The sequence below is a fragment of the Mauremys mutica genome, chromosome 9 (genome assembly GCF_020497125.1).
Source record: "Mauremys mutica isolate MM-2020 ecotype Southern chromosome 9, ASM2049712v1, whole genome shotgun sequence".
In the NCBI taxonomy this organism is placed as follows: Eukaryota; Metazoa; Chordata; order Testudines; family Geoemydidae; genus Mauremys; species Mauremys mutica.
In genome coordinates this window covers 43,712,603-43,740,066 of record NC_059080.1, presented here as the reverse complement: position 1 = coordinate 43,740,066, position 27,464 = coordinate 43,712,603, and the positions used below count along the sequence as shown (strand labels likewise).

Sequence of the window (27,464 nt, the reverse complement as noted above, 5' to 3'; positions counted from 1 at the left end):
AGGAAAAGCCCCGGGAACTTTTGAATTTCATTTCCTGTTTGGTCACCATCAGCACAGTCCACCATCACAGGCGACCATGCAGACTCCACCATCACAAGAGATCACGAAGTCCCAGATTCACAGACGAGCTCCAGCATGGTCCGAACGGGAGGTACTGGATCTCATCGCATGTTGGAGAGACGAGTCTGTTATGGGAGAACTACATTCCAAGAAAAGGAACACAAATACGTACGCTAAAGTGTCCAGGGCCATGACGGAAAGAGGCTACTCCAGGGACACAGAACAGTGTCATACAAAAATCAAGGAGCTCAGGCAAGCATACCAAAAAGCCAGGGAGGTGAACAGGCACTCTGGGTCGCAGCCCCATACATTCCGCTTCTACCGTGAACTGCATGCAATTATGGGGGGTGACGCCACCACTACCCCACCACTGTCTGTGGACACCTGCAAGGGGGGAGTTGCACGGAGCGATGAGGAAGAGTCATTGGAGGATGAAGAGGAGGAGGAGGAGGAGAACAGTGCACAGACGGCAAGTGGGGAATCCGTTTTCCCCCCTAGCCAGAAACTATTCTTAACGCTGGAGCCAATAGCCTCCCCCCGCTCCCAAGGTGGGCTCTTGGACCATGACCCTGGAGAAGGTACTTCTGGTGAGTGAGAACCTGACTGGAGCCACGCAGTGGGGGTCGGGGGGAACCCAGCCACGCTGGGCTGTTTGCATTTAGTTTAAAGGGCTCATCCATGCTCAGAGCCTCATCGGAGCCGTGCAGGGTGGTGGGGTGGTGTTGTGTGAAGCGATCATCCCAGAGAGCCCGCAGGCCCTCCTTTTATATGGCAAATCCACCAGGCATTGCTTGCTATGGGAAAGGGGGCCCAGCAGTTTGAAATCATTGAAATGAACGTAGAAGAACCCCACGTGCCCTTAGGCTGCCTGCAAGCTGAATTCTGTTCCCCGGCCGTGTGTGATGGCTTACTCACACCAAAGTGTCCCCTTTGTTCTCTGAAATGTATCTTTTAAAATACTACCCTCCCTTTTTCGCCTCCCGCAGGTGCAAATGTTTCAACGTGGCCCCTATCTACTCCGTCCCAGAGGCTGGTCCAGATTAGAAGGCGGAAAAAATGAACTCGGGACGACATGTTCACTGAGCTCATGCAGTCCTCCCGCACTGATAGGACCCAGCTGAATGTGTGGAGGCAAAGAACTGAGCAGTCCCATAAAGCATTACAGGAACACGAAGAGAAGAGGGACGTGCGCGACAAGAGCAGTCAGGACGCTATGGTCAAGCTCATGGGGGAGCAAACTGACATGCTCCGTTGTATGGTGGATCTAATGCGGGAAAGGCAGCAAGCCCACAGACTGCTGCTGCAGCCCCTGTATAACGGCCCTCCCTCCTCCCCAAGTTCCATAGCCTCCTCACCCAGATGCCTAAGAACATGAGCGGGGAGGCTATGGGGCCCCACACACTCAACCCCAGAGGATCGCCCAAGCAGCAGAAAGCTGGCATATGCGAACTTTTGATTTGGTTTCTAGACTTGTCCTTCCCTTTTCCTCCACCCCCTAACCCAATACCTCCCCTCCCCCGGTCTACCTCCTGATTTCTCTCAACGTGTTGTGCAACAAATAATACAAAACAGTTTTTAAACACTTTTGACTTTTATTTCCTTTCATATATATAGGGGGCAGGTAACTTCAAGAGAAACAAACACAACTGTCACACCGTACCCTGGCCAGTTATGAAACTGCAGCAAAGAATCCTGTGACACCTTATAGACTAACAGACGTTTTGCAGCATGAGCTTTCGTGGGTGAATACCCACTTCAACGGATGCAAGTCAGATTCCAGACTAACACGGCTACCCCTCTGAGTTATGAAACTGGCTTTCAAAGCTTCTCTGATGTGCAGCACGCCCTGCTGTGCTCTTCTAATTGCCCTGTTGTCTGGCTGTGAGAATTTGGCCGCCAGGCGAGTTGCCTCAACTCCCACCCTGCCATAAACATCTCCCCCTTACTCTCACAGATATTGTGCAGCACACAACAAGCAGCAAATATAATTGGAATATTGGTTGTGCTGAGATCTAACCGAGTCAGTAAACTGCACCAGTGTGCTTTCAAACGTCCAAAAGCACATTCTACCACCTTTCTGCACTTGCTCAGCCTATAGTTGAACTACTCCTTACTACTGTCCAGGGTGCTTGTGTATGGCTTCATGAGCCATGGCATTAAGGGGTAGGCTGGGTCCCCGTGCATAACTATAGGCATTTCAACATCCCCAACAGTAATTTTCTGGTCTGGGAAGTAAGTTTCCTCCTGCAGCTGTTCAAACAGACCAGAGTTCCTGAAGATGCGAGCGTCATGCACCTTTCCAGGCCATACCATGTTGGTGTCAGTGAAACATCCCTTGTGATCCACCAGTGCTTGCAGCACCATGGAAAAGTACCCCTTGCAGTTTATGTACTGGCTGTCCCGGTGTGCTGGGGCCAAGATAGGGATATGCGTTCCGTCTATCACCTCGCTGCAGTTAGGGAACCCCAGTGCATTAAAGCCATCCACAATGGTCTGTACATTTCCCAAAGTCATTACCCTTGATAGCAGCTGGTCAATGATCGCGTTGGCTACTTGTAGCACAGCAGCCCCTACAGTAGATTTGCCCACTCCAAACTGATTCCCGACTGACCGGTAGCTGTCGGGCGTTGCAAGCTTCCACAATGCTATGGCCACTTGCTTCTCAACTGTGTGGGCTGCTCTCATTTTGGTGTCTTTGTGCTTCAGGGCAGGAGACAGCAAGTCACAAAGTTCCATGGAAGTGGCCCTACACATATGAAAGTTTCGCAGCCATTGGGAATCATCCCAGACCTGCAACACTATGTGGTCCCACCAGTCTGTGCTTGTTTCCCGGGCCCAGAATTGGCGTTCCACGGCATGATCCTGGCCCAATGCCACCATGATCTCCCAGTCACCACATGCCGTGCTTCTAGGAACGTCTGTGTCCATGTCCTCATCAGTATAGTAATCGCACTGTCGTCGCTTCCCCGCCTGGTTTTGCAGGTACTGCACATACTGCTGAATAATGTGCGAGGTATTTACAATGGTCAAAACTGCAGCAGAGATCTGAGTGGGCTCTATGCTTGCCTCACTATGGCACTTGCACGGGTAATCCTGGAAAAAGGGCGCGAAATGTAGGACAGCTGTTTGGTTCAAGATGGCTGATAAAAGGCGGTAAATGGTTGTCTTCTGTAGCTTTCACGGAGTCGGGAAGCTTGCTAGAGCTGCAAGAGAGGGAGAGCAGAGTTTGCGGCGGAAGCTGTGTGGCTCAGTTCACGATGGCCGAAAAACGGCGGGGAATTGTTGCCTCCTGTAGCTTGCATGCAAGCCCAGGACAGACAACATGGAAAAATTAGCTAGCGATGCAAGAGCGGGAGAGCAGAGTTTGTGGTGGAAACTGTGCTGCTCGGTTCATGGTAGCCAAAAAAGGCGGGAAATGGTTAGATAAAAGAGTAGATAGAAAGACAAGAGGACATGCGAGGTGGATTCATAGTACCAGGTGACAGGTATGGCATCTGCTGTAGCTTTCATGGAGAGAGGAGCAAGGGACGGCACACACTCAGAAACACCTGCGAGAATGTTTTTGCCCCATCATGCACTAGGAGCTTAACCCACAATTCCAATGGGTGGCGGAGACTGTGGGAACTGTGGGATAGCTTCCCACAATGCACCACTCCAACATTCGATGCTAGCCTCAGTACTGTGGACACACGCCGCCGAATTCACACGCTTTAGTGGGGACACACAACACCGAATGTATAAAATCGCTTCCAAAAATTCAAATAGAATAAATTTGAATTAATTTCTTACTGTAGACGTAGCCTAAGTAGTCATGGGATAAGAGGGAAGGTATTTTCATGGATCAGTAACTGGTCAAAAGATAGGAAACAAAGAGTGGGAATAAATGGTCGGTTTTCACAATGGAGAGAGGTAAATAGTGGGGTCCCCAAGGATCTGTATTGGGATTGGTGCTATTCAATGTATTCCTTAATGATCTGGAAAGGGGAATGAACAAAGTGTCAAAGGTTACAGATGATACAAAATTATTCAAGATAGTTAAGCAAAAAATACAGGGGGATCTCAAAAACTGAGTGACTGGGCAACAAAATGGCAGATGAAATTCAATATTGATAAGTGCAACGTAAAGCACATTGGAAAACACAATCTCAACTACACATATGGGCTCTAAATTAGCTGTTACCACTTAAGAAAGAGATCTTGAAGTCATTGTGGATAATTTTCTGAAAACTTCAGCTCAGTGTTCAGCAGTGGTCAAAAAGGCTAACTGAATGTTAGGAACTATTAGGAGAGGGAAAGAAAATAAGACAGAAACATATCATAAAAATATCATAATGCTACAGTATAAATCCATGGTTGCCCCATCTCAAAAAGAGTATAGTGGAAATGGAAATGATTCAGAGTAGGGCAACAAAGATCACAGAATCATAGGAAGAGACATCAGGAGGTCATCTAGTCCAACCCTCTGCTCAAAGCAGAACCAACCCCAACTAAACCATCCCAGCCAGGGCTTTGTCAAGCTGGGCCTTAAAAACCTCTAAGGCAGGAGATTCCACCACCTCCCTAGGTAACCCATACCAGTGCTTCATCACCTTCCTAGTGAAATAGTTTTTCCTAATATCCAACCTAGACCTCCCCGACTCCAACTTGAGACCATTGCTTCTTGTTCTGTCATCTGCCACCACTGAGAACAGTCTACTCTATCCTCAAGGGTATGGAATGGCTTCCATAAGAGGAGAGACTAGAAAGATTAGGGCTTTTTAGCTAAGGCATGGTCTACACTAGAAAATTAGATCAGTTTAACTATGTCTGTTGGGGGGTTGGTGAAAAATCCACACCCCTGATTGGCATTGTTAAGCCGACTAAGTCCCTGTGTAGACCATGCTAGGTTGATGGAAGTGTTCTTTCATTGACCCATTACCTACACCAATAGGAGACCCCCTCCTGTCAGCATAGGTGGTGTCTACACTGAAGTGCTGCAGCAGCACAGCAGTGCCTCTGTAGTATTTTAAGTGTGATAAGCCCATAGAAAAGAGATGATTTTGGGGAGATATGATAGAGATCTATAAAATCATGAATACAGAAGTGTTATTTATCCTTTCTTACAATACAAAAACCAGGGGTCACCCATTGCAGTAATAGACAGAGGTTTAATACAAATGCAAGGACATACAGTAACTCCTCACTTAAGGTCGTCCCGTTAACGTTGTTTTGTTGTTACGTTGCTGATCAATTAGGGAACATGCTCGTTTAAAGTTGTGTAATGCTCCCTTCTAATGTCATTTGGCTGCCTGCTTTGTCTACTGCTTGCAAGAAGAGCAGCCCGTTTCAGCTAGCTGGTGGGGGCTTGGAACCAGGGTGGACCGGCAGCCCCCACATTAGCTCCCTGCTCCCCTAAGTTCCCTGTGCAGCAGCTGCCCAGCAGTTGCAGCCATCCCTCCCCCCACTGCCATGTGCTGCTCCTGCTCTCTGCCGTGGAGCTGCTCCCGGAGACTTCTGCTTGCTGGGGGGGGGGAGGGAAGGAAGAGGGGGGCTAATGTCAGGGTGTCCCCCTGCTCCCCGCTTACCCCAACTTCCATAGAGCAGGGGGGACACACCAGGGCTCAGGACGGAGGGAGCTTACAGCAGCTGCGGTCTCAGCAAGCTGATCTAATTAACAAGGCAGTGTACTTAAAGGGGAAATGTGCATATCTCTCTCCATTCCTGCTGCCTTGTAGAGTGAGAGAGTTAACCCTTGAGGGTTCAGCCAATTGCTAGTTCATCATTTAGCAGTAAGGGAAATATCCCATTCTCTGACTCTTCCACCTCAACCAAGCTTCACAATCATCATCACTGTGTACCAGTATTAAATTGTTTGTTTAAAACTTATACTGTGTGTATGTATATATATGTTCACACATTCACACACACAGTATAAGTGTGTGTGTGTGTATGTGTATATATATATATATATATATAGTCTTTTGTCTGCTGAAAAAAATTTCCCTGGAACCTAACCCCCTCATTTACATTAATTCTTATGGGGAAATTGGATTCACTTAACATCCTTTCGCTTAAAGTCACATTTTTCAGGAACATAACTACAACATTAAGTGAGGAGGTACTGTACTTTTTTTACACAATGCTCAATTAACCTGTGGAACTTATTGCAGTGGGACTTTGTGATGGCCAAAAGTATAACTGGGTTCAAAAAAGAACTAGATAAATTCATGGAGAATAGGTCCATAAATGGCTCTTAGTTCAGTGATGTAACTTTATTTTCAGGGCGACCCTAAACCTTTGATTGCCAGAAGTCAGGAGGGGAAATCAGGGATGGATCTCTCCAGAATTGCCTTGATCTGTGCACTACCCCTGAAGCTCTGGTACCAGTCACTGCTGGAGACAGGATACTGGGCTAGATGGACCACTGGGTCTAGCTCAGCTGTTGGAACTTGCTGGTACTAAAAGAGAAATGGATATTGTTCCTGGTGTTTGTGAGCTCAGCTGGCAATCCACCACTGCAGTGGGAGCAATAGCTCAAGCCATGGTGCTTAGAAATTCTCTTGGTTCTGTCAGTGCAGAGCATACATCTTCAAGTGCTGGTCCCTGTGTGTATTTATGACATTTTGGGGATCGCAGAGCAATAAGGGGTTTTGTCGTCCCTTTCCTTGTAACTTTGGGCATCTTAATACTCTGGTGCTATGGTTCAGTGCATTGACACCAGTAACCAGCCTACAAGCATATGGTCCCTCCCTTCTTTCTGAGTGACCTCAACAATTCCTTCTGATCCCGAGTCCTCCCAAATCCATCTCCCCAAGTTCTAACTACCTGACACTTGGAATTTTCCCCTATGGTTCATCCCCCTCAAAAGTGAAACTTCCCCCAGTCATCAGTTCACTTTGCACAGATGCTCCACATGGTTTGCACAACAGAGACCTCCTTGGGGTAAAAATAAACAGAAAGTTTACATAATAGAAAAATTACAAATTCAGAGATGAAATAGTGACGGGGGATGGATCACTCAATAATTGCCCTGTTCTGATAATTGCCTTTGAAGCACCTGGCATTGACCACAGTCGGAAGACAGAGTACTGGGCTAGATGGACCATTGGTCTGACCCAATATAGCCGTTCTAATGTAAACATTAATTATAATATAATAAAAATGTTTAGTACAGAAACTGCAAACACCAGCCAAAATTGGTCTCTTGGGCAACACAGCTCTGTCTGCTGGATACCTAGGCAAAGTAGGTGAGTTCATGTAAATACAGTCTGGTCCTTAAGCCTTCCCCCCTCCCCAGGCTCCTCACTAGCTGTCAGGGGAGAGCTCGTTCAGACCTTGCTTACAAATCATCATTTGAAATTATAAGGTTGGCCAACATTGCCGAAATGAATGCGCCAACATTGTTAGAAAAAACAGCAGTGTGAGGAAGCTGGTCTTTGTTCATACTTTTCAAACCAAATACGTTTTCAGGTACAAGTATTTTATCATACACTGTATATGCTTTTAAAGTGTGTATTAATGTTTCAGTTTAAATTCAGATTTCCAACCAATGACTAAATTGGCAACACTGCATGTAACTAGTTGACTACTGGGCACGGGGGTGTTGGGAAAATTCAGGGGAGGTGTAGGGAAATCCCTGCCTGGTTGGACAATGGATGAGTATTTTAAATTGCTTTTCTGTAAACAACTAGCTTGGGAGGTGCCCCTCCCTGCCTGATTACTTTACCCCCTGTGGTCAGATAATGTTGTAGTTGCACCACAGTTACAATGTTGTACATGAATACATTCACAGCCGGAACCTGTAAACAGATCTCCTAATGACCATCAGGTTCAGAACATTACAACACATCTCGAAGAACAACAGTTTGAAGAGGGGGTTGGACTAGATGATTTCCTGAGGTCCCTTCCAACCCTGATATTCTATGATTAGTGCCCACGTGGATAAGCAGCATGGGGTAGTGGTCAGATGGATGAGCCTTGGCAACCTTTCCGTAACATCTCAGATGCAGGCTCTACACAAGCATACCACGCCCAGGCTGCCAGGTCAAGTCAGCAGATGGATGCCTCCATCCCCCTCAGAAAGGGATCTCCAGCATTGTACCTGGCTCCTGGCAAGTGGTACTGACTGGCCAAGAGTGAAGGTGCTCTGCCCTTTCTGCCCTACTTTGTGTAAAAGGAGCTCAGATGGACTTAGACTGGCCAGGTGAGGTACAAAAGAAACACGACTGGAGGGGATTATATTTATTTATTTTAAAGAAGAATATCTCCCTGCTAGGACTGTTGCGTGCTGGGAATAGGCCACTCTTACTGCATTGCTAATGGTTTTGAATCAGTTACTTGTACCAGCCTTTGTCTGATTCTTCTTGATCAGATATACCTGATTTTTCTCTGTACCGTCTCCTTGCCCTGATTTCATTTGCTCAAGTGCATGATGAGAATCTGGATGCTGATGGAGTGTACAGGGTGACATTGAAGGAGGAGAGCTGCAGCACTTTAAGTTAACACTTTGTTTTATGAATGATGATGTTGGACCACTTCTTGCTGCACCTGCTGTGGGCATGTAGGGTCCTAAAGGCAGCAGGATCACTTCAGTTCTGCTGTAAAGGCAGGTGCAGGCCATGGGGAGACTACACAGGTGCTGCTCTGTGGGGTTCAACCTCCAGCCCCATGGGGCTGTTTGGGCATAGAATGAGGATGTGCTGGAGATGGGGCTGGCACTGAGCTCTGTTTGGAGGACATGAACAGAGTCTGTTGTATAGGAGGGTTTATATCTCTGCCAAAAACTCTGCAAGACATGGATAGAGAAGCTGGAAAACTTTGTGTCCAAGCCCTGGGTTCAGCAGAGTCCATCATAGTCTATTCCTGTGTGAGGAGCTCAGATGGATGTGAACTCACTCCCACAGGCAGGCATCCCTGTGAAATTCAGCAGAGGTGGTGCATATGGGTCAGCAGGTCATAGGTATATTTGCAGTGTCCACGCTGAGGTAGCTCAACAAATTACCTGTGGTATGGTTCAGTGGCCAGAGAGGAAAAATAATCTACCTGGTGAATAGCAGGATTAATAATGGTAATATGCTCCTATCGAGCCACGGCTAGCAGGATCTAGCCATTAAAGAGGAGTGGGGATGCTTAGGATACATGGGAATTGCCAGACTGGATCAGCAGCCAGCACCAGATCCTTCAGAAGAAGATGTAAGAATCCTGCACTGGGTAGTGGTGGAATAAATTCATAACCTTGATCAGAGGGGGTGTTTCTTCCCAAGCCATGAGTCAGAGGACAGCTTAAACTCACAAGCAGGAGAGTTTATATCCCTGACAAAATCTCTTTTGTTTTTTAAATCCTTACTTTCATACCTCTGCATGTTCTTGATTCTGGATTGCCTTCTAATTAGGAATATATGCTACTCTTATCTGTGTTCTGTGCATATTGTTCAGCAGCATAACTACTATGGTATGAAGATGACTAATGCATTCTCATTTTGGTGGTCACTGGTAGAATGCAACTCCTTAAAATCTTGGTGTATTTGGGAAGCACAAACTCAGCTCTGTGTTCCCTGGAGCATTTGAGTGAAGGGTTTTTTTTTCTTTTAACTCTTAACAGGATTAAAGATGACATGCACTCAACGTCCAGGCATGTGCCTGGAACTTTAACATCGTCTTAGCAAAGATTTTTGTGTTGGTTCAGATAGTTTGAGAATTCTGTTGCTTCTGCAGGCTCTTCTATGTCAAGTACCCAGAGACTATGTATAGATGTATCCTGACAGTTAGCAAAGCCCAGTCTGTTCTTCCTGGGGTGAGAGAAGTTAGCCTAATTCATCAGTCATAAATAGGCTTGGCAGAATTAGATTTTTTAAATATTTTTTTAAATAATTTTGATAGATAATGTCAATGTTTATTTAAAAAAATTTAGAGTTTTGTTGATTTAAAATTTCATAGGTGTGGGAAATTATGTGGGGAAGGGAAGATGATAATTATTTAATGACAGTTGATGTTGAGATTCAAAAAGTTAGTTTTTTATAACCATTGAAACACAAATTGTCAACATCACATGTCAAAATATACAAAGTAAATATCCACAAATCAGCTTCTCAACCAAAATTTTTCTCACTTTTCCTCTGTAAATTGCAGTTACTGATTGAAATATTTTTCATTAACTTTAGTATATATGATAAAATAGACATTTACCAAAAAAAAAAAAAAATCTAGTCCTTCCAAGCCCATTCGTAAAGTACGGAGCGAGTTAGGCCTCCACTATGTGCTGTGCATAGGCGGAGTTTGACTTCTGTAACTCCGCCCCCCCAGGGCCCCGCTTTAGCGCTGCCGCTGGGCTCCAGGGAACTGGGGAAGCTGCAGCGCCGCCGCGGTGCGCTCTCCCGCCCACCGCGCTCTCCCTCAGGTGGAAGGGGTGGGGTTAGGGGTAGCCTCCCCCAGCCATCGCTTCACCTGCTGCCCATGTGGTGCCGGCCAATGGCGCCGGCCCATGGGGTCTCCCAAAGCGCGGGGCCCGGAGTGGTCACCCTGATTTGCCGTCCGCTAGGGATGGCTCTGAATATAGGTCTGACTTTTGAATGTACTGATTATTACTGATATTTAAATTACAATGTACTTGAAATCAGAGTGTACATTTATTATTTAATCACCCTTGATTTCTTGTTTTAATTTAATTATTTGATATGTTTACGAGCTACCATGAGCACTTTTATGTAACTATCTCTAGTTTTAGAGATACATAAACATTGTCTTATTATAGAAACAGGGCCGAATGAATCTTTTGTGGGCCAGGCGCCAAACATATTTGTGGGCCCCCATGGGGGCAATGGAACATTGGCATGGGAAGGCTGGTCCCTGGAGCAAGAGGCCGGCCAGGGATAACGGGGCATGGCATGGCGGGGGCAGTCCTGCTCTGCCCAGTGTGAGGGCACTGTTTACAAACCATCAGATACGCCAGATACACACTGGCCCACCTGGCCCTGTGCTGCTAGCAAGTCCCTTCCGCTTGGGGGAGGGTCCATGGAGCGCCACCCAGCACCCCCCCACACACACAAATGCACAGCACCCTGCACACTCACCACCTCTGCCCAGAGCCCCCCTGCCTTCAAGCCCACCACAACTTCCCAGCACCCCACACACAACCACCACTCCCTAGGGCTCCAACATGCACAGATCTCCCCCACTGTCCAGTACCCTTTCCTACAGCCTCACCACTACAACTACACAGCGCCCGCCCCCAACAGACCCCCACTGCCTAGGATCCCAAAACATACAAACCTCCTCCACTGCCCAGCACCTCCCACCCCCTCACAACCCAACATCCCCCCCAGACTAACTCCCCCACGCCCTGCCCCCCGGCTCTGCTGAGCCAGAGCAGAGCAGGGATCCCCCCTCCCAGCACAGTGCCAGGAGGCAGGACAGCTGAAGCTCGGGAGCACCTCCAGTGCTGGGGCTCCACCCAGCCCTACCTACCTGGCACTGGAGGTGCCCATGGCAGAGGAGGCGTTTCCTCACATGGGGTACTTGGGGGGGGGAGGCAGCCATCAACTTCCCAGCCCGCCACTTCTGCAGAGTGGATGGGAGAGGCGGGCTCTACCTCCGGGGAGCCCAAAGCGGAGGGTCACCGGCTGAGGGCTCCTCTCCGCGTCCATCTCCATCGGCAGCTGCCTGCCGGTGACGGGGGCAGACAGGAGCCCTCATCCGGCTGCTGGCCAAGAGGAGCGAGCGGTGGGGGGGAGGAGCCGGGGGAGTGGAGAGGACCCAGCTGCTCCGCGCGCAGCACAAGTGGAGCAGGCTGGGCCGGGGCCCCTTTTGAGCCATTGTAAACCCAGTATTGTCTAGAAATACTGTATTTACCTTAATTTAGATGCAGTCCTCTTTCTCTTCAGTTAGTGTAAACACCCATAATGTTCTTAGGAATCAGTCTTGCAATTAAATCGGCTTCTATGTGAAGAAGAGCCAGTGAAGAAAATCTTTCTTTTCTCGTCTATTCTATGATTCTATGAACACAACCAGTTTCTAATCTGTCCCGTAGCAGAAAAACTTTTGGTGATGTGACCGTTCCAGCTGGCAATATGAGAGCTAACTGAATGAGTTTGTAATAGTTTGGGTACATGATTTGAGGTATTTCTTTTTAATTCTTTGAAAGGTAACAAGAGATTCAGTACCGGCAAAAAGGTCAATTTCTCCAGCTGCAAGGTGAGGATTTATAATGAGTGGGAATGCATATTTCTGCAAGAGTGGCTGAATGCCATTTTTGTCACAACTTAACACTGAATCACAGACTTCAGCAATTTCCATTGATTCTTTTGAGAACGGTCTCTCTAATTGTACAATTATGCAATCCAAAACAGGAAGGTGTAACTGCTGATCTCACCTGTTTTTTTCAGGTGCATTTATAGTCTCGGGCGTTTCATGAGTATTTGTTGGTTCTTCTACATGCTCTCTTTGACCCAGTTATTGGGACAATGAAGTCCGTAAGAGTTGCTGAGGCTTTTACAGTTCTTCTTTTTTCTTGGTTTAAGTATCTTCATCCGGCACCGCAATGTTGCGGTCTCAGCAGAATACTGAGATTTCTTTCCATGTTTCTTTCCAGCCTTCTTCACTTCTGCATTTTTCAAAGTACACTTTCATTTTTCCTATGATAGATGAAGCATTTGCAAGCTTGGTACCAACACCCTGAAGTCCTTTGTGAGAGACACGAACAACTTTCAGAATATTGTAGCGCCCCTCTCCACCTGGTTAGCTCCTTTAATGCCAATCTGCTTACAGGTTTTGATGGACAGGTCTGGGTTCTTTTGGATCCCGCCACCCACTCAGCAGGGTGTATCTTCTTTCCTTTTTTCCTATGAAATTATTTGGCGGTGCCTCCACCTCCGTTGCTCCTTCCTGGCAGGGTCACCAGGGCAGCTTGGGAGGAAAATTCTAACTACAGAGTAATCCCCACTTACTTGCCAGATAGTTGGAGACTTCCAAGAAATAAACACAAACACATAAAAATATATTCAACACAATAATTATATTAAACAAGTGACAAATACAACATAACAGGGTGAAACACTATTTTTAGGGTCACTGGTGCCCACTCTGAAAATACCTGTGACTTGATGTAGTAAATGTAAAATTAGTGTCCCGTTGGTACGTGTACTTTGCTGGGGCCCTTGATGACCTATAATCACAGAATTCTTCTTTGCAGTGGTTTAGCAGTGTGACTGACTGGGTTCAGTACAGCCCAAAGGACTCACAAGTGGGAGGAGGTGGTAAATCCCTCCGCAGGTGTAATATGCAGCAGGTTATAAAATCCTCAAACCCTCACTCACTGGCTTGAGAACACAGTTCAGGGAGTAGGGGGTCCCCAAAACAAATTCCCTGACTAACTAACTAAAAGATGGTGCACTCACAAACTCAGTGAATGATCCTCAGGTTCGAAGATGACGCTGGACTCCTCAGTCACTGCAGGTTGGCTGCTGTCTGCTGTCAGGGATCCTCCTCAGGCAGGAATCGGGCTGCGTTGGTCCCAGGATTTCCCCTCACCACAAAGGGATGCAGGGCTCAAGGTGTAGGTTATACAACTACACTAATATCCAAACTGTAGCCTCCTAGCCCAGCCTCCAGTCACACACTCAGGCATCTTCCCTGGACTAGCAGACAGAGCAGAGCTGACCATGTGGTGACTGGTCTCACCTAGGGAGCTGGAGGGCGAACTCAGCCTGGCTGGGGAAATTTCCCAGCAAACGCTACAAATTGGGAATCATCAGTGGGGAAGGAAAAACCCTGCTGAGGGATCTGCGGTCAGGTCCCTAGAGGCCTGTTCTCAGGGGAAACCCTGCATGCAGGCCTGGGACTCACCAGCTCCCCACACAGCCAGTCCTGCCCTTTTCCTGGCTGGCTCCAGACTGACTACAAAATGGCTTCTCCCTGGGAAGGCCTGTCACTCCCTATTGGTTGCTGGGCAGACTCTGAGTCTGCCTTGGCTCCCCCTCCCTACCAGGGACAGTGTGCCTCTCCCTGAGCTGCCAGCAGACAGAGTCCCAAACTTACAAATTTGCAGCGCTGCAGCAGGGTGTGAAAACACACCCTCTCCAGTGCTGCAAATTGCGGCGCTGCAAAGTGCCAGTGTGGTCAAAGCCCCAGTGCTGGGAGCCGCGCTCCCAGTGCTGTCCGTTATTCCCCACAGGGAGGTGGAGTACGGACAGCGCTGGGAGAGAACTGCATGAAGCCCTGCATGAAGAACTCTCCCAGCGCCTTGAGCCCTGCATGAAGAACTCTCCCAGCGCTGGCGCTTTGACTACACTTAGCGCTTCAAAGCGCTCCCGCGGCAGCGCTGCTGCGGCAGCGCTTTGAAGTGTAAGTGTAGCCAAAGCCCCAGGAATCTATGTAATCTCCTTTGGGGTTACACTATGCTGAAAGATAATCACGCAATGAATGAAACTCCACACATGATAAAGGCCATTTGCTTCTACAGACCACTTTTTGCCTTGGTCGCTGAGTTCTTTAAGACACCGCATGATGGTAGTGTATTGTGTTTTTACTGCAAACACACTTTTACATTTACATGGCCAATGTATGTCACTGGGCTGCACAATCTCTTGACACTTAAGACCTAAAGCTTTCTGCATGTTGCGAAAACTCTGATTAATTGGCTCCACAAAGACCAAATACAATTTTTCAATTATATTAAGAAAGCCCACAGGACTTCAACTTACTTTGGAGCATTCCACGAGGATGAGGTTGAGTTTGTGTGCCATACAATGTACGTATATTGCAGTTGGATGGTCTTTTGCATTCAGTGTTGAACCCCAGCAACATGTCCTGACATCACAGAAGAATCATCATAACATTTGTTCGTCTATAAGGTGCCACAGGACTCTTTGTCCTCTGATGCTTGACATCATAAGACTGTGCAACTGTCAGCAGATTCTGTAATCCAGTTGTCTCCAAAGCTTTTCTTATTGTGGTATAAATGCCATTTGCATTTTGGGAAGGCAAGAAATTGATGAAGCACACAAACCTTTTTTTAATCCCTAGGTCTCCATGTCAGATACAAACTGAAAGCTGCTCTGTCTTAAATGACCTGGGCTCATCTGAAATTACAGCAAAGAAACCAGTCTCATTCACTGCCATACAATTTCTTTGCAAACTAAATCTGCACAAATCTCTAGCACTTCATTTTGAAAGACAAGGCTTGTGTAGTTAAAATAATTTGCCTGCATTTTCTTGAAAGTGGAATCAGACTTTGAAAAGAAATTACAAAATTAAAGAAAATTCCCTTTCAATTTAGATTCTTTTCCCTCATCATGTCCTCGAAATGATAAACCCAAGCTTCGAAAGTAACTTGACACTATTACAAATCTTTGTAAGGTAATCCCAGTATATGTCACTACTTTTATGATTTGCTGAAAGCTTCACTGCTACTGATCCTGTTTCTTCACTGTGTTTGAAGTATTGCCACTTTTCCATACATTTCACAAGAACCTGGGAAATAGCATGTTAAAAAGACAATTTTTCAGAGAATTTTTTTGCAGTTCTGCACACCTTTTTTGATGACCTGAATTGTCCACATAGTCCTTCTCACAGTGGAAGCAATGGCATGGAAAGCAGAATACAGCATCTTGTTGAATATTCCATTCAACCCAAGGAAATTGTTTGTAATGGAAAACTGAAAAAGAACAGTTGTGCTTCCCATACATTCTCCTTTGAAAACCAGGCAGATGTGGTTGATTAGGCCAATTGATTTTTCTTTGCTGAGACCTGTAGGAACAGTTAGGTTCTCATGCCATCTTCAGTCAGACCTGTGCTGAGAGAATCCATACTCACTGCATCCAATGATTTGAGAATCTCTTGCAGTACTTGCAATAAAGTGTCTAGAGCCAAGGCAGGCGGTGACAGGGCACGGGCTGGAGGTGCTGTGAAATCCTGCTGTGGCACAGGCACTGACGGTTCCACAGTCGCTTTTACAAAAACATTTCCAAAGGTCCATTTTATGTTTCCTGGCTTTTGGATAAGGCCATCAAGTTATGTCACTTGATGTTAAAACTTTAAAAGGTTAATTGCAATGTTTTAAAGTAGTACTCATGCTTTACAGAAGGAAGTACCAATTATGGTGTCAAAGATGTGGTACCACCTACCAGCGACACTGAACTGTATAATAGCCTAGCCATGCATTTGAGCACTCTTTGTTGTAATGTATAGATAGCAATATTTGGGAGTATGTTTCTGAAATTGTTGGTAACTGAGCTCTTCACATGTGTGTCTGTTTGCATCACAGTATCAGCACTCTTACACACTAACGCGTCATCTAAGACCTGGCCTACACTGCGGAGGGGCAGAATCGATGTAAGTTACGCAACTTCAGCTACGTGAATAATGTAACTGAAGTTGACGTACTTAGATCTACTCACCACGGTGACTTCACTGCAGTGAGTCGACAGCTGATGGTCACCCGTTGTGTCCACCTGCACCTCTCGCGCCAGTGGAATACAGGAGTTGACGGGAGAGCACTCGGGTCAATTTATCGTGTCTAGACTAGACACGATAAATTGACCCCTGCTGGATGGATCACTGCCTGCCGATCTGGCGGGTAGTATAGATATACCCTAAGTCAATTGGAAATAGCTAGCCGCTAATGAGGCAGTTGCATATTGTTGCATCATCTTCAAATCCCGATCACACAGATACCAGCCGTGAGGGGCAGACATAGGGGAGACAGTTGGGTTCCAGTTGGCTTCGCCCCTCACGTAAGGAATCACAGGTGCATAGAAAATATTAGTAATTTTTTATCAACGTATATAGTTTGGGGGGGCAATGGCTTTGCACACACCCCCATCTCCATCCATGGAGCTTGTGACAGGGTCAGGCCAAGTGGCTACAGGAGAGTGGTGGAAGGTAGATACATTAGCCCCAGATTAAGCAGGACCCTTTTCTCTGGGTAAAATAACAGGGACTATTCCAGAACAATCAGGAACCTGCTAGAACCAATTAAGGCAAGCAAGCTAATTAGGACACCTGAAGCAATTAGGAAGCTACTAGAACCAATTAAGGCAGGTAGGCTAATCAGGGCACCCTGGTTAAAAAGAAAGATCTCCCTTCAGTTAGGGAGAGGTATGTAAGGAGCTATGTGAGGTATGTGAGAGGATGTGCTGCTGGAGGACTGAGGAATATACAAACACCATCAGGCATCAGGTCTTGCAGTGAGGACAAAGAAGGTGCTGGGGGGAGGTCATGGGGAAGTGGCCCAGGGAGTTTTAGTTGTCACACAGCTGTTACAGGAGACATTGTAGACAGCTGCAATACACAGAGCCCTGGGCCCTGTGGGTGGAGGGTGGGCCCGGGTTCCTCCCATTCCCCCAACTCCCTATTTGACACAAGAGGAGTTGATCTGGACTGAGAGTCATATCAGAGGGGAAGGTCTCTAGCCTGTCCCTGACCCACTAGGTGGGACAACAGAGACTGCAGGGATTGTTCTCCTCCCTTTCCCACATGCTGGCCAGTGATAAGGTTAGCTGAGTGAATGGCAGGTTTGAGACAGTGGCAAAAATGGCCAAACTGAGGGCTGCCGTGAACCTCTGAGGCAAGCAAATCCACCGGAAAGTGCAGGACCTTCCAAGGCAGAGGGGAACTTTGTCACAAGCTGTGGCATCACTTGCTCTGCTTTTTGTGCTTGAAGTACAATCACAAACTGGAGTCTTTGCCTTTAGCAGCACAGAATGTGGACCGACTGGAACATGATATTACTAGCTCCCCAAATAGGTGTAGGGGTGTGTGTGTGTGTGTGTGATTGGAATGCAAGGAACATTAGGATCCCTCAGTTTATTACTAAGTGAAGCTACATTAGCAGCTGAGCATCGTGGTAATTAGTGACAATAGTGCTAGTGACTAACAAGGTGTGTCGGAGCTCTACACCCATTACCCCTGCACACTGTATGCTCCAGAAGGGCATTTGAGCTTGACTGCAGTGCATTCTCAGTGTGTTGTTATCTCCTCTGTGTTCCTTATTATTCTTGGGCTCCTCATATCAGTCCTTCACCAGCTCTTCTGAAGAGAAAGTAAGTAGGAGCTTCAGGAAGCCCCTCTTCTTCTTTGTGTACTGTCCCTGTGGGTGCTCTACTCTAGGTGATAGTGCGTCCCGGCGCCGTTGATCGGAGATCTTCAGTAGCAGTGCCTGGTTGGGACGCATGCACTCAGCTGTTGTCTCCCATCCTCGTTAGAGTCTGCCTGAGTGCGCGCGTCCCGCGCCCCCTCCAGTTCCTTCTCAACCATCCTCAGCTGAAGATGGGACTCGGGGCAGTGCTGAACCTCTTCCCTGGTCACTGAAGGAAATAAGTTCAAAGACATAGAAATAGCTAGTTAGAAACATCCCAGCTACTTCCCTTCCTTTAGAATAGTTACCTAGTTTAAAAAAGAAAAAAACAAAACTTTTGTTTCCCCTCAAGTTCGTCTCCCGTTGAGACACTCTCCCCTGGCATTCCTAGTGCAATAATGCCTGGGTCTTCAGAATTTACAAAATGTGACTCCTGTTAGGAGCCTATGCCATGGTCCGATGGACACTCATGCTGTGTGAAGTGCCTCAGCAAGAAACGTCCCTGCCAAGTGTGTCCATTGTACCAGCCTGAAAACCAGGGCTCGTTGTGACAGGGACCTGCGGCTGAAAATGCTCCTCATGGAGAAATCCCTATAGCTTGCCTATGGAGACGCGCAATGTCAAACCCTCTCCCTCACGCTTCCTGGCCAGGTCGGAACCAATTGGGAGCGCGGCTTCACCCTCCAAGCGAAGAGGCAGGAAGCCCAACTGTCTCTGTGCAGAGCCTCAAAAGGGTAAAGGGTCTCCTGTGAGATCCTTACCCTCAGTGCTGACAGCGCTGAAGGCAGGCACCTCCAACAGTCCCAGCACCTCAGCCATGGCTCCCGTGGCGTGCAGAGGCAGGGACCCGGCTTCACATAGCGGGGAAGTCTCCTGGGCACTGGTCCCCTTGGCACCGAAAATAGACCCGGTGCTGACAGCATGTTCTACCCTGGTGCTGACAAGAACGTCAGCACCAGCCTGCCTATTGCTCCAGCAGCAGGAGTGGACCTCCCGCAGGGCACCTACAAACGGCCCGTGGCACCAGCGAAAGCAAAGCAGAAGTCAATATGTGCTTGTGATCACATATCACGCTCAGCAGGATCACAGCCCAGGAGCAGCGCAATTCTTAAATCAGGATGACATCTCAGTGGCCCCTGAGCCTGACTCTCCGTTTCTTGACACACAATGCTCACTGTTGACCAGCCGCTCTCCTCACCTGACCTGGCTACCTTCATTGACAGTGAGCTCGATATGCAACAGCAGGCCATGTTCTCCTCACCTGCCTCTCCTCCTCCAGCGGAGCCATTTATACCTCAGGACACAGCTCACAAGCACCAGCCTCAGTTTCCCTACTTTGCTCCCCCGTGGGCAGGACCTCACTTCTCTTATCCCATGCCTTGGCCTCAGTGGTACCCTTGGCTGGCTCCTGCTGCCACTCACCCTCGTGATTCTTCCACCAGACCACAAGCTTGTTCTGCGCCCCTATCTCCAGCCCCATCTACATCTAGAGCGCCTGAAGCCCCCAGGAAGAAGTGGGCTATGAACCATACCCTGATTCACTGACTCCTAATTCTCCATCACGTCCAGACGGAGCTCTTATGCCTCTGCCTCCACAGAATGTGGACGACTTTAAGCAATTCCAGGAACTTTTCAAGAGGGTATCTCTAAGCAACGACTTTCCAAGTGGATCATCTGGAAGGATTCAAATGAGGAGAACAAGTGAAAACAATGTGCATTTTTTCCCCTCCTCCTAGGAAGTGACAGCTACATTACTGTGGAGCTCAGTCTCGGCACCTGGAGAGTCATTAATGAAATGGTAAAGTAGGAGTCAGACACACAGAAACAGCCGCCAGCCCCAGAGAATGCACCTTGTGCAAAATAGGAAAGCTTTTATGTTAATTTAAACTACACCATTCTGATCTGTCCTCTCACAGGCAAACACTGGGATTTACCAACCGCACTGCAGAGGCTCCAGATTCCTTTTAAACTGAACGCAGCAGACTGTTTCATCATGTGTTTGTGAGCGCACACCACAGGAAATGCATATAAAAACCAAACACTTCTATTGTAACGGTCCTTTTCCACCACAGTTTGAATAAGAAATAAGCAGCCATTCCATTCTGGTTGCAACATCAGGTAAAGGAATATAACACTGATTTTTTCTTCAAGCATCTATATGACACTGAGTTTTGAACCACCTATAAACATACATTTGCACTGCTCTTCAATATCACACCTTTCATCCAGAAGCACATGACAGCACTTGAGCATGTGCATATTATTATACTTACACATGTAAATGTGTGCAGACACACTGTGGAGACATAGGCAGCAGGTTGGTATAATTTTTGGTGGGGCCCAAAATGGTGGTGCCCCCCCCCACTCCCACCCTGTAAGCCGATATAAAAAAAAGCTACAACGCGTCAGTGCCACAAGATTACAAGGGTCAATTAAAAGTGGAAAGTCAGAAGCAGCACTTGCCTACTTCAATATACAGTATTATATTTTGTTGCACCTGTTGTGATGAAGTGGGAATGTTCTTAATATTTTCTCTGAATGCTGTGTGGGTGCCTCAGTTTCCCCTGCAAGATGCCAACTGAAGGTGTTGGGGACAAAGAGATCAGGTGGCCTCCTTGTCCGGAAGAGACACAGAGGCCAGAGGAGGGAGTGTCAGTTTGGAGCTGGCTGGGGAAATGGGGAGAGACCTAGAACTTGGTTCTGGGCTCCCCACCCCCAAGATGGACCTGACAGAGGGGTTCTGTTTTCTGTACCAACAAGCTCTGTTTAAACTGTGTTCCCGTCATCTAATAAACCTTCTGTTTTACTGTCTGGCTGAGAGTCACATCTGACTGCAGAGTTGGGGTGCAGGGCCCTCTGGTTGCCCCAGGACCAGCCTGGGCAGACTCACTTTGGAAAGTGCATGGTGTGGAAGGGCATGCTGAATGCTCTGAGGTCAGACCCAGGAAGGTGTAAGCTTCTTGCCCTGGAGACAGTATGCTCCGAGAGAGGAGGCTCCCCCAGAGTCCTGACTGGCTTTGTATGGAGTTGTTCCAAAGCATCACAGCATCCCCTTCCACACCGTGCACTTCCCAGAAGTCTGCACAGGCACTAACACTCCCTCCTCCGGCCTTTGTCTCTTTTCCAGGCATTAGGAGGCCACCCGATCTCTCTGTTCTCCAACACCTTCAGTTGGCACCTTGCAGGGGAAACTGATTTGGGAGAAATGAAGTAAAAGCTGCCCAAACCGAGCTTGAGCACTCCTGAATTTTGAGGTGTTCAAATCTGGAAGGCAGGTGCTGGGGGTGGGAGAGGGCTGTGGGCTCCATGGGGGAGCATGGCAGCAACTGTCTGGAGCTGCACGGAGCCAGACACGCTGGTCTGAGTGGCACAGTAAGCGGTTTGGGGGTTGGAGAAGAGGTAGGGAGTTCCGGGGGGCAGTCAAGGGACAAGGAGCAGGGGGGGTTGGATGGGGCAGAGGATCGAAGGGGCAGTCAGGGGACAGGCAGCAATTGGATAGGCATGGGAGTCTAGGAGGTTTATCAGGGAACAGGTAGGGGGTGCGGTCCTGGGGGGGAAGTTGGGTGGGGTCTCAGGAGGGGGCAGTTGGGGACAAGGAGAAGGGAGGCTTAGATAGGGGCTGAGGTCCCAAGGGGCAGTTAGGGGCAGGGGTCTCGGGAGGGGGTAATCGGGGAACAAGGACCAGTGGTGCTTAGATAGGGGGTGGAGGTCCTGGGGGGGCAGTTGGGGCAGGGGTCTGGGGAGGGGGCAATCAGCGGCCAGGGGCTGGGATTCAAAGGGCTCTGGGCTGCTGGCAGCCGCGGGGATCCCAGAACCCTTTAAATCCCAGTCCTGGCTGGGAATCAGAGGGCTCTGGGCTGCCCGCTGCGGCGGGGAGCCCAGAGCCCTTTAAATCTCAGCCGCTGCCGGGATTTAAAGGGCTCTGGGCTGCCTGCAACTGCAGGGAGCCCAGAGCCTTTTAAATCCCAGCCGCGGCAGGGAATCAGAGGGCTCTGCGCTGCCCGCTGCGGCGGGGAGCCCAGAGCCCTTTAAATCTCAGCCGCGGCCGGGAATCAGAGGGCTCTGGGCTGCCTGCAACCGCGGGGAGCCCAGAGCCTTTTAAATCCCAGCCGTGGCCGGGAATCAGAGGGCTCTGGGCTGCCAGCAGCACAGAGCAGGGGAGAAACCTAGCTCCAAATATTGCTGGAGCAGAGCCCCTGTCTGTGAATATTCCTGGGGCTAAAGCCCCAGGAGCCCATATAAGTTGGCGCCCATGTGTGGAGATATCCTTGTGATCAAATGGGGAAGCATGTGAACTATTTCCTGTAAGGGCTGCCATCCAAGTAGTGAAAAGGCCCAAAGCTTCTTAGCATGCAAAGCCTAACAAGGTCACAGGAAGTGGTGGACTGGCAGTGGGGGTCACAGTTGTACTAACAGAGCTCGGGGGATGGGGGAGAATGCTCTCTTTTGTGCATTGTAAATAATAGCTGGCTCTGCTCAGTCTCCAGATGAAGATAAAAGCGTCTCTACCCCAGGACAACTCTCTGCCCTCAGCCATTTCAGACTGCAGATGGGATTTTCACTTCCCTATCAGCCATGCAGACACACTGCCAGACCACACTGTCGAAATTCTATTTTCTCCATCTTTTGTTCTTATGACTTTCATCTTAAAGGAAAAAGAAAAGGAACTCTGAGAACTCCAGCAATAAGGGAATAGCAGCAGCACAAGCCTAGTGGCATTCGAAAGATAATTATAATTGATGTGAATTCTTTTATTCTGATGTACTATAAACATCTGACATTTAGAGTACACTAGGAGCCTGCATGCGTCCAAAGAGTAATTTGTCATAGGAACTGCATCAAAGGAGTGACTTGTCGAGTGATGCACTGGCTGGGAGTCCATGAAGGAGCAGCCATGGAGCATAAACACATGCTCCAGCACCAGAAGCATACAGACCAGAAGTTTGTTTCAAGAGGAAATGTGTGTCTTCCAGATTTAAGGTCAGAGGAAGTGGAAGATTTTGGGCTCCCTGCTCCAAGGCCCCTGGAGAGGCAGCCAAGTTCACGTACTTCCGGAGTCGCCTGCGTAAAGCAGGCTCTCAAGTTTGTAAATCTGAAGCGGGGTTGTATAGAAGGAAGATGTCATGACCCTTTGTTTTTCCAGACAGATCAATGGTCTGTACAACCCCAAGATCTGGCTGCCTTGATTTACATCTCTGCCGCCCTTTTTCATAAGTTTTCTCAGCAATCAAGGAGCTGCAGCTGAAACACAAACACGCTGGCCAGGCAGAGGCTCTGAGCTTTTAGAAGTGCAGGTTCAATCCCAGCAGCAGCAGCAACAGAGTTCAAGTTGACTCTGGGAGGAGGTACTGTAATGCATAATCTTTACCCCTGTTGGAGAGAACAGGCCCCCCTTTTCCCTAGAAGGAAGCAATGTGCTTTCTCTGAAGACCAGGGAGCAGAGTTAACCAAATAAATAAATAAATAAATAAAATCAGCATCCTACATGCCTCTTCAGGCATCTGATAACACAACATTGCCAGGGAGGCACTTCAAACTTGCTGCTAAGCAAATAGCGGCTTATCAAGGAAGAGAAGGTTACTCACCTTGCAGTAACTGAGGTTCTTTGAGATGTGTGTCCCTGTGGGTGCTCCATTCCAGGTGATGGTGCATCCCGGCGCCATTGACCTTCGGTAGCAGTGCCTGGTCGGGACGCACGTGCTCAGCTGCTTTCTCGCGGCCTCATTAGAGTCTGCCTGAATGCGCGCATCCCGCACCCCACTCGGTTCCTTCTCTACTGTGGAGAGGTCAGAATAGTACTCCAAAGTAGAGGGGAGGAGGGCGGGGAGTGGAGCACCCACAGTGCATACATCTTGAAGAACCTCAGTTACTGAAAGGTGAGTAACTTTCTCTTCTTCTTCGAGTGCTGTCCCTGTGGGTGCTCCACTCCAGGTGAATGTGAAGCAGTACCCATGATGGCTGGTGGGACTTTGGAGTTGCGGCAGTGACAACTGTAGACAGTACTGTGTGGCCTACTATAGTGTCTGCCATGGTATCCTGTGTGATAGCATAATGTTTGGCAAATGTGTGGTCAGATGTCCACGTGGCCGCTTTGCAGATGTCAGTAATAGGTACATTATGGAGGAAGGCAATGGATGTTGACATCGCCCGAATAGAATGAGTTCTGATGCCCTTGGGTGGTTGGGCGTTCTGAGTTCGGTAACAGGATCTTATTCAGACTGTGGTGGAAAAGGACCATTACAATAGAAGTGTTTGGTTTTTATATGCATTTCCTGTGGTGTGCGCTCACAAACGCACGATGAAACAGTCTGCTGCGTTCAGTGTAAAAGGAATCTGGAACCTCTGCAGTGCAGTTGGTAAATCCCAGTATTTGCCTGTGAGAGGACAGATCAGAATGGTGTAGTTTAAATTAACATAAAAGCTTTCCTATTTTTCACAAGGTGCATTCCCTGGGGCTGGCGGCTGTTTCTGTGTGTCTGACTCCTACTTTACCATTTCATTAATGACTCTCCAGGTGCCAAGACTGAGCTCCACAGTAATGTAGCTGTCACTTCCTAGGAGGAGGGGATAAAATGCACATTGTTTTCACTTGTTCCCCTCATTTGAATCCTTCCAGATGAAATGCAAGATGAGACAAATACCCCAGAGATTTGTCAATGTGATAAAACTTCCTCAGTACATGTAGCTCTGCCATCCTGTTGTGTTGTAGCTCCCAATATGCTTGATGGGAAGTTATAATAATAATAATATTATATAATCAAATATAATCAAAATGTCTCTATTCATCCTATTCCACAGCTCATACTCAGTAGCTGAGGTCCCTTTAGATTTCAGGTGCAGCTGATGGTTGCATTCTCCCTGGGTCTGAGGCTCCACTTGTTCACACTTCCCTGCTGCTCATCCCATTGGCTCAGTGATGCACACGGTAGGGCTGGGTTGAGCTAACATGTAAGGAAACGCATTTCCCACCCAAGCTGTTCTTTCTTGGTTGGATGCATCCATATCATAGGATACGGAACCGAAGGCAAACAGCTGTTCAACCCAGAGCCTCCCTGAAATATGCAAAATAGAGTGGCATCTGTCTTTTCTGTTTCAAATCATTTACTTATCTTTTTGTACTAGTGTTTCAGCCTCTTCTTGCTAGCAAGGCACTAACATAGTGTACCCTGGCCAGCATAGGCAAGGTATGCAGGCACAGAATGGTGCTCTAGCGCCCTCCATCAGCCCTATTCTGCAGTCTGCTTTTGTGAAATAGTCACTAACGTTTGGTCACCTGTGTCTATGTAGTGGGGAAAGCTCGTGAGAATGTCGACTAAAGAGAGCTGGCCGAGGGCTGCTGTAATTCATGCCTGACTCTGGCTGCTTCCTTGAAGAACTAAACTTGTTTTTGTTAGCAGATAAATGCTCGCTTGATTGGCAGCATGGATGAGTGCTGCTATTCCTTCAGCCAATTCAGGTTTAGATGCAGACATTCCCAAGGGAAATGCAGTGTAAAATGCATGAGCTCCGTAGGTGTCCCTGCAATAAACAATGCAGAATAACAGGCAGTGCATTCTGGGGATTAGCACATGGCATGGCAGGTGGTGCATTTCTAAAGGCTGAGAGCCCAACCTCGGGAGGTGAAGGGGTACTCGAGAATGCCGGGTACTGCGTTTCTATGGGAATCATTCCTGAATGAGTGACTGTACGGAGAAACGGCCACATCTAAGCACCCGGTGACATGCCAGTCTTGGGACACAAAGGTTACTAGAGCTTACCTTTCCATGGATCCAGGAGTTTCCCCATCAAACCATGGGGTCTCCCAGAGAGGGCATTAGCACCCAAGCCGAGTGATCATGCTTTAGTGTTCTGACACTGTAAAGCTGATGAGAGAACATCCTTGTCGCCAATGTGGAAATGGATAGAATGTATCAAATTCTCTTCCTTGTCTCCTCATCGATAAACGGAGAGTTGGGCCCTGCCGGGGCAAGGCAGCAAAGGATTGTAAAATGGCATTTTGGTGATGTGGGGGATTGGTAACTTGTGGGGGTTGATGACACCTTTTTGACAGCTTTGGCTGTTAGTTAGCTTCCCACAGCATGGAGCTGGCTGTAAGATAAGATGGTCACTTCATCTTGTGCAATATAGGGGGCTACCAGAGGAGGAGTGACTGTTATTGTAGCAGCCATGCTGGTAACCAATGGGATTGTTAACACTGCAAAGCACTCCACACACTTGCTTCGGTTGTTGGTTGTCTTGGCTACTAACATGATAAAGCAAGTAGTTGGTACTTGAGTGGTGCCCTGGGACCTTCCATTTCAATAGCTGACATTCGGATAGCATCAGTGATGGGTTAGTGTGATACAACTACAGCAGTATCTATAGAGGAGGGTCTGCTTATTTTTGCCTTCTCTCGCTAAGCCCTGTGCAGCTGTTTGCCTGCCCATAGGCTTAGGTTATGGAGCAGGGAAGTGACAATGACAACAGCTAGGAATGTGCATCTCCCATGATGCTGGTGCATCTGGACACAGATATTAGTTGCCTGCATGGATCTGGATAGTAATTTGCAGATTGGGTCTTCGTAGACCAGGGCTTTAAACACAGGGTCCATGAGCAACCCTGAATGATTGATAGATGATGTATGGATACATAAGGAAGAAATAATATAAAACTTTGGGGCTTGGATGGACCCTCTGGTCAGGGAATCATGAAATAATTCTGTTAGCATCATTATCCAGCAGGGGCATGGAGATGGGTACTCAGACCAGGAGACAACATAAGAGAAGCAAGCGCCAGGAAATTCAGAGGGCTAGAAAGAGAGTTCCTGGGCAGGGGTGCCATGGAGTAAGAGAGGGCTGGAGCATCTAGAGAGATGTGGTAAAAATGGTCCCTTCTGCTTAGTTGCCTGCAGCTGCTGGTACCATTCCCCATCCAGCATGAGAATTTGAGGATACCTATATAATCCCCTCTGCCTCACATGCTCCACACCTAGGAGAGAAAGAACGTCCTCCTTGACATGATGGTTTGTGTGGGGAAGTGTTTGCGGGCAGGAATGGAACGGATATACCTTGAAGAGAATCTTCCTTGTACCCCAATTAATTCCTTTAGAGCTCATGGGCTCAGCTTGATGAATTTGGGGTACCCTCCAGAACCCCTTCCCAAACATACTCCTCTCTCATCCATTGACTCAAACACGCATGACCCATCCTGATGAGCAAACCTCACCCATTCACCAAGCCGCACTGTAGGCAAGCCCATCCTGGCTGTAAAGCGATTTGTTCATGGAAGAGCAGCTGAGAGAAGGCATTTGAGAATCAGCAGTAATGTCCAAAGGGAAATGAGGTAACAGTCTCAGGGGAACAGGATGAGAGACAGA

General features: G+C 48.0%; 2 protein-coding genes across 7 annotated transcripts in view; both read left to right on the top strand.

Moving 5' to 3' along the window:
- The window catches only part of LOC123377623 (probable E3 ubiquitin-protein ligase MID2), a 432,199-nt gene that overhangs the window by 137,435 nt on the left and 267,300 nt on the right, over positions 1-27,464 (top strand). The gene's annotated exons all lie outside the window — the stretch shown is intronic.
- On the top strand, positions 73-1,547 carry LOC123377624. The gene is made up of 2 exons (XM_045030751.1): positions 73-647; positions 1,047-1,547. The coding sequence occupies exons 1-2, from the start codon at positions 77-79 to the stop codon at positions 1,118-1,120; spliced, it is 645 nt and encodes a 214-aa protein (XP_044886686.1). The 5' UTR covers positions 73-76; the 3' UTR covers positions 1,121-1,547.

Coding starts and splice junctions, on each gene's coding strand:
- LOC123377624 (XM_045030751.1), top strand. CDS start 77: ATGCAGACTCCACCATCACAAGAGATCACGAAGTCCCAGATTCACAGA. Junction 648..1,046: donor CCCTGGAGAAGGTACTTCTG/GTGAGTGAGAAC, acceptor CGCCTCCCGCAG/GTGCAAATGTTTCAACGTGG.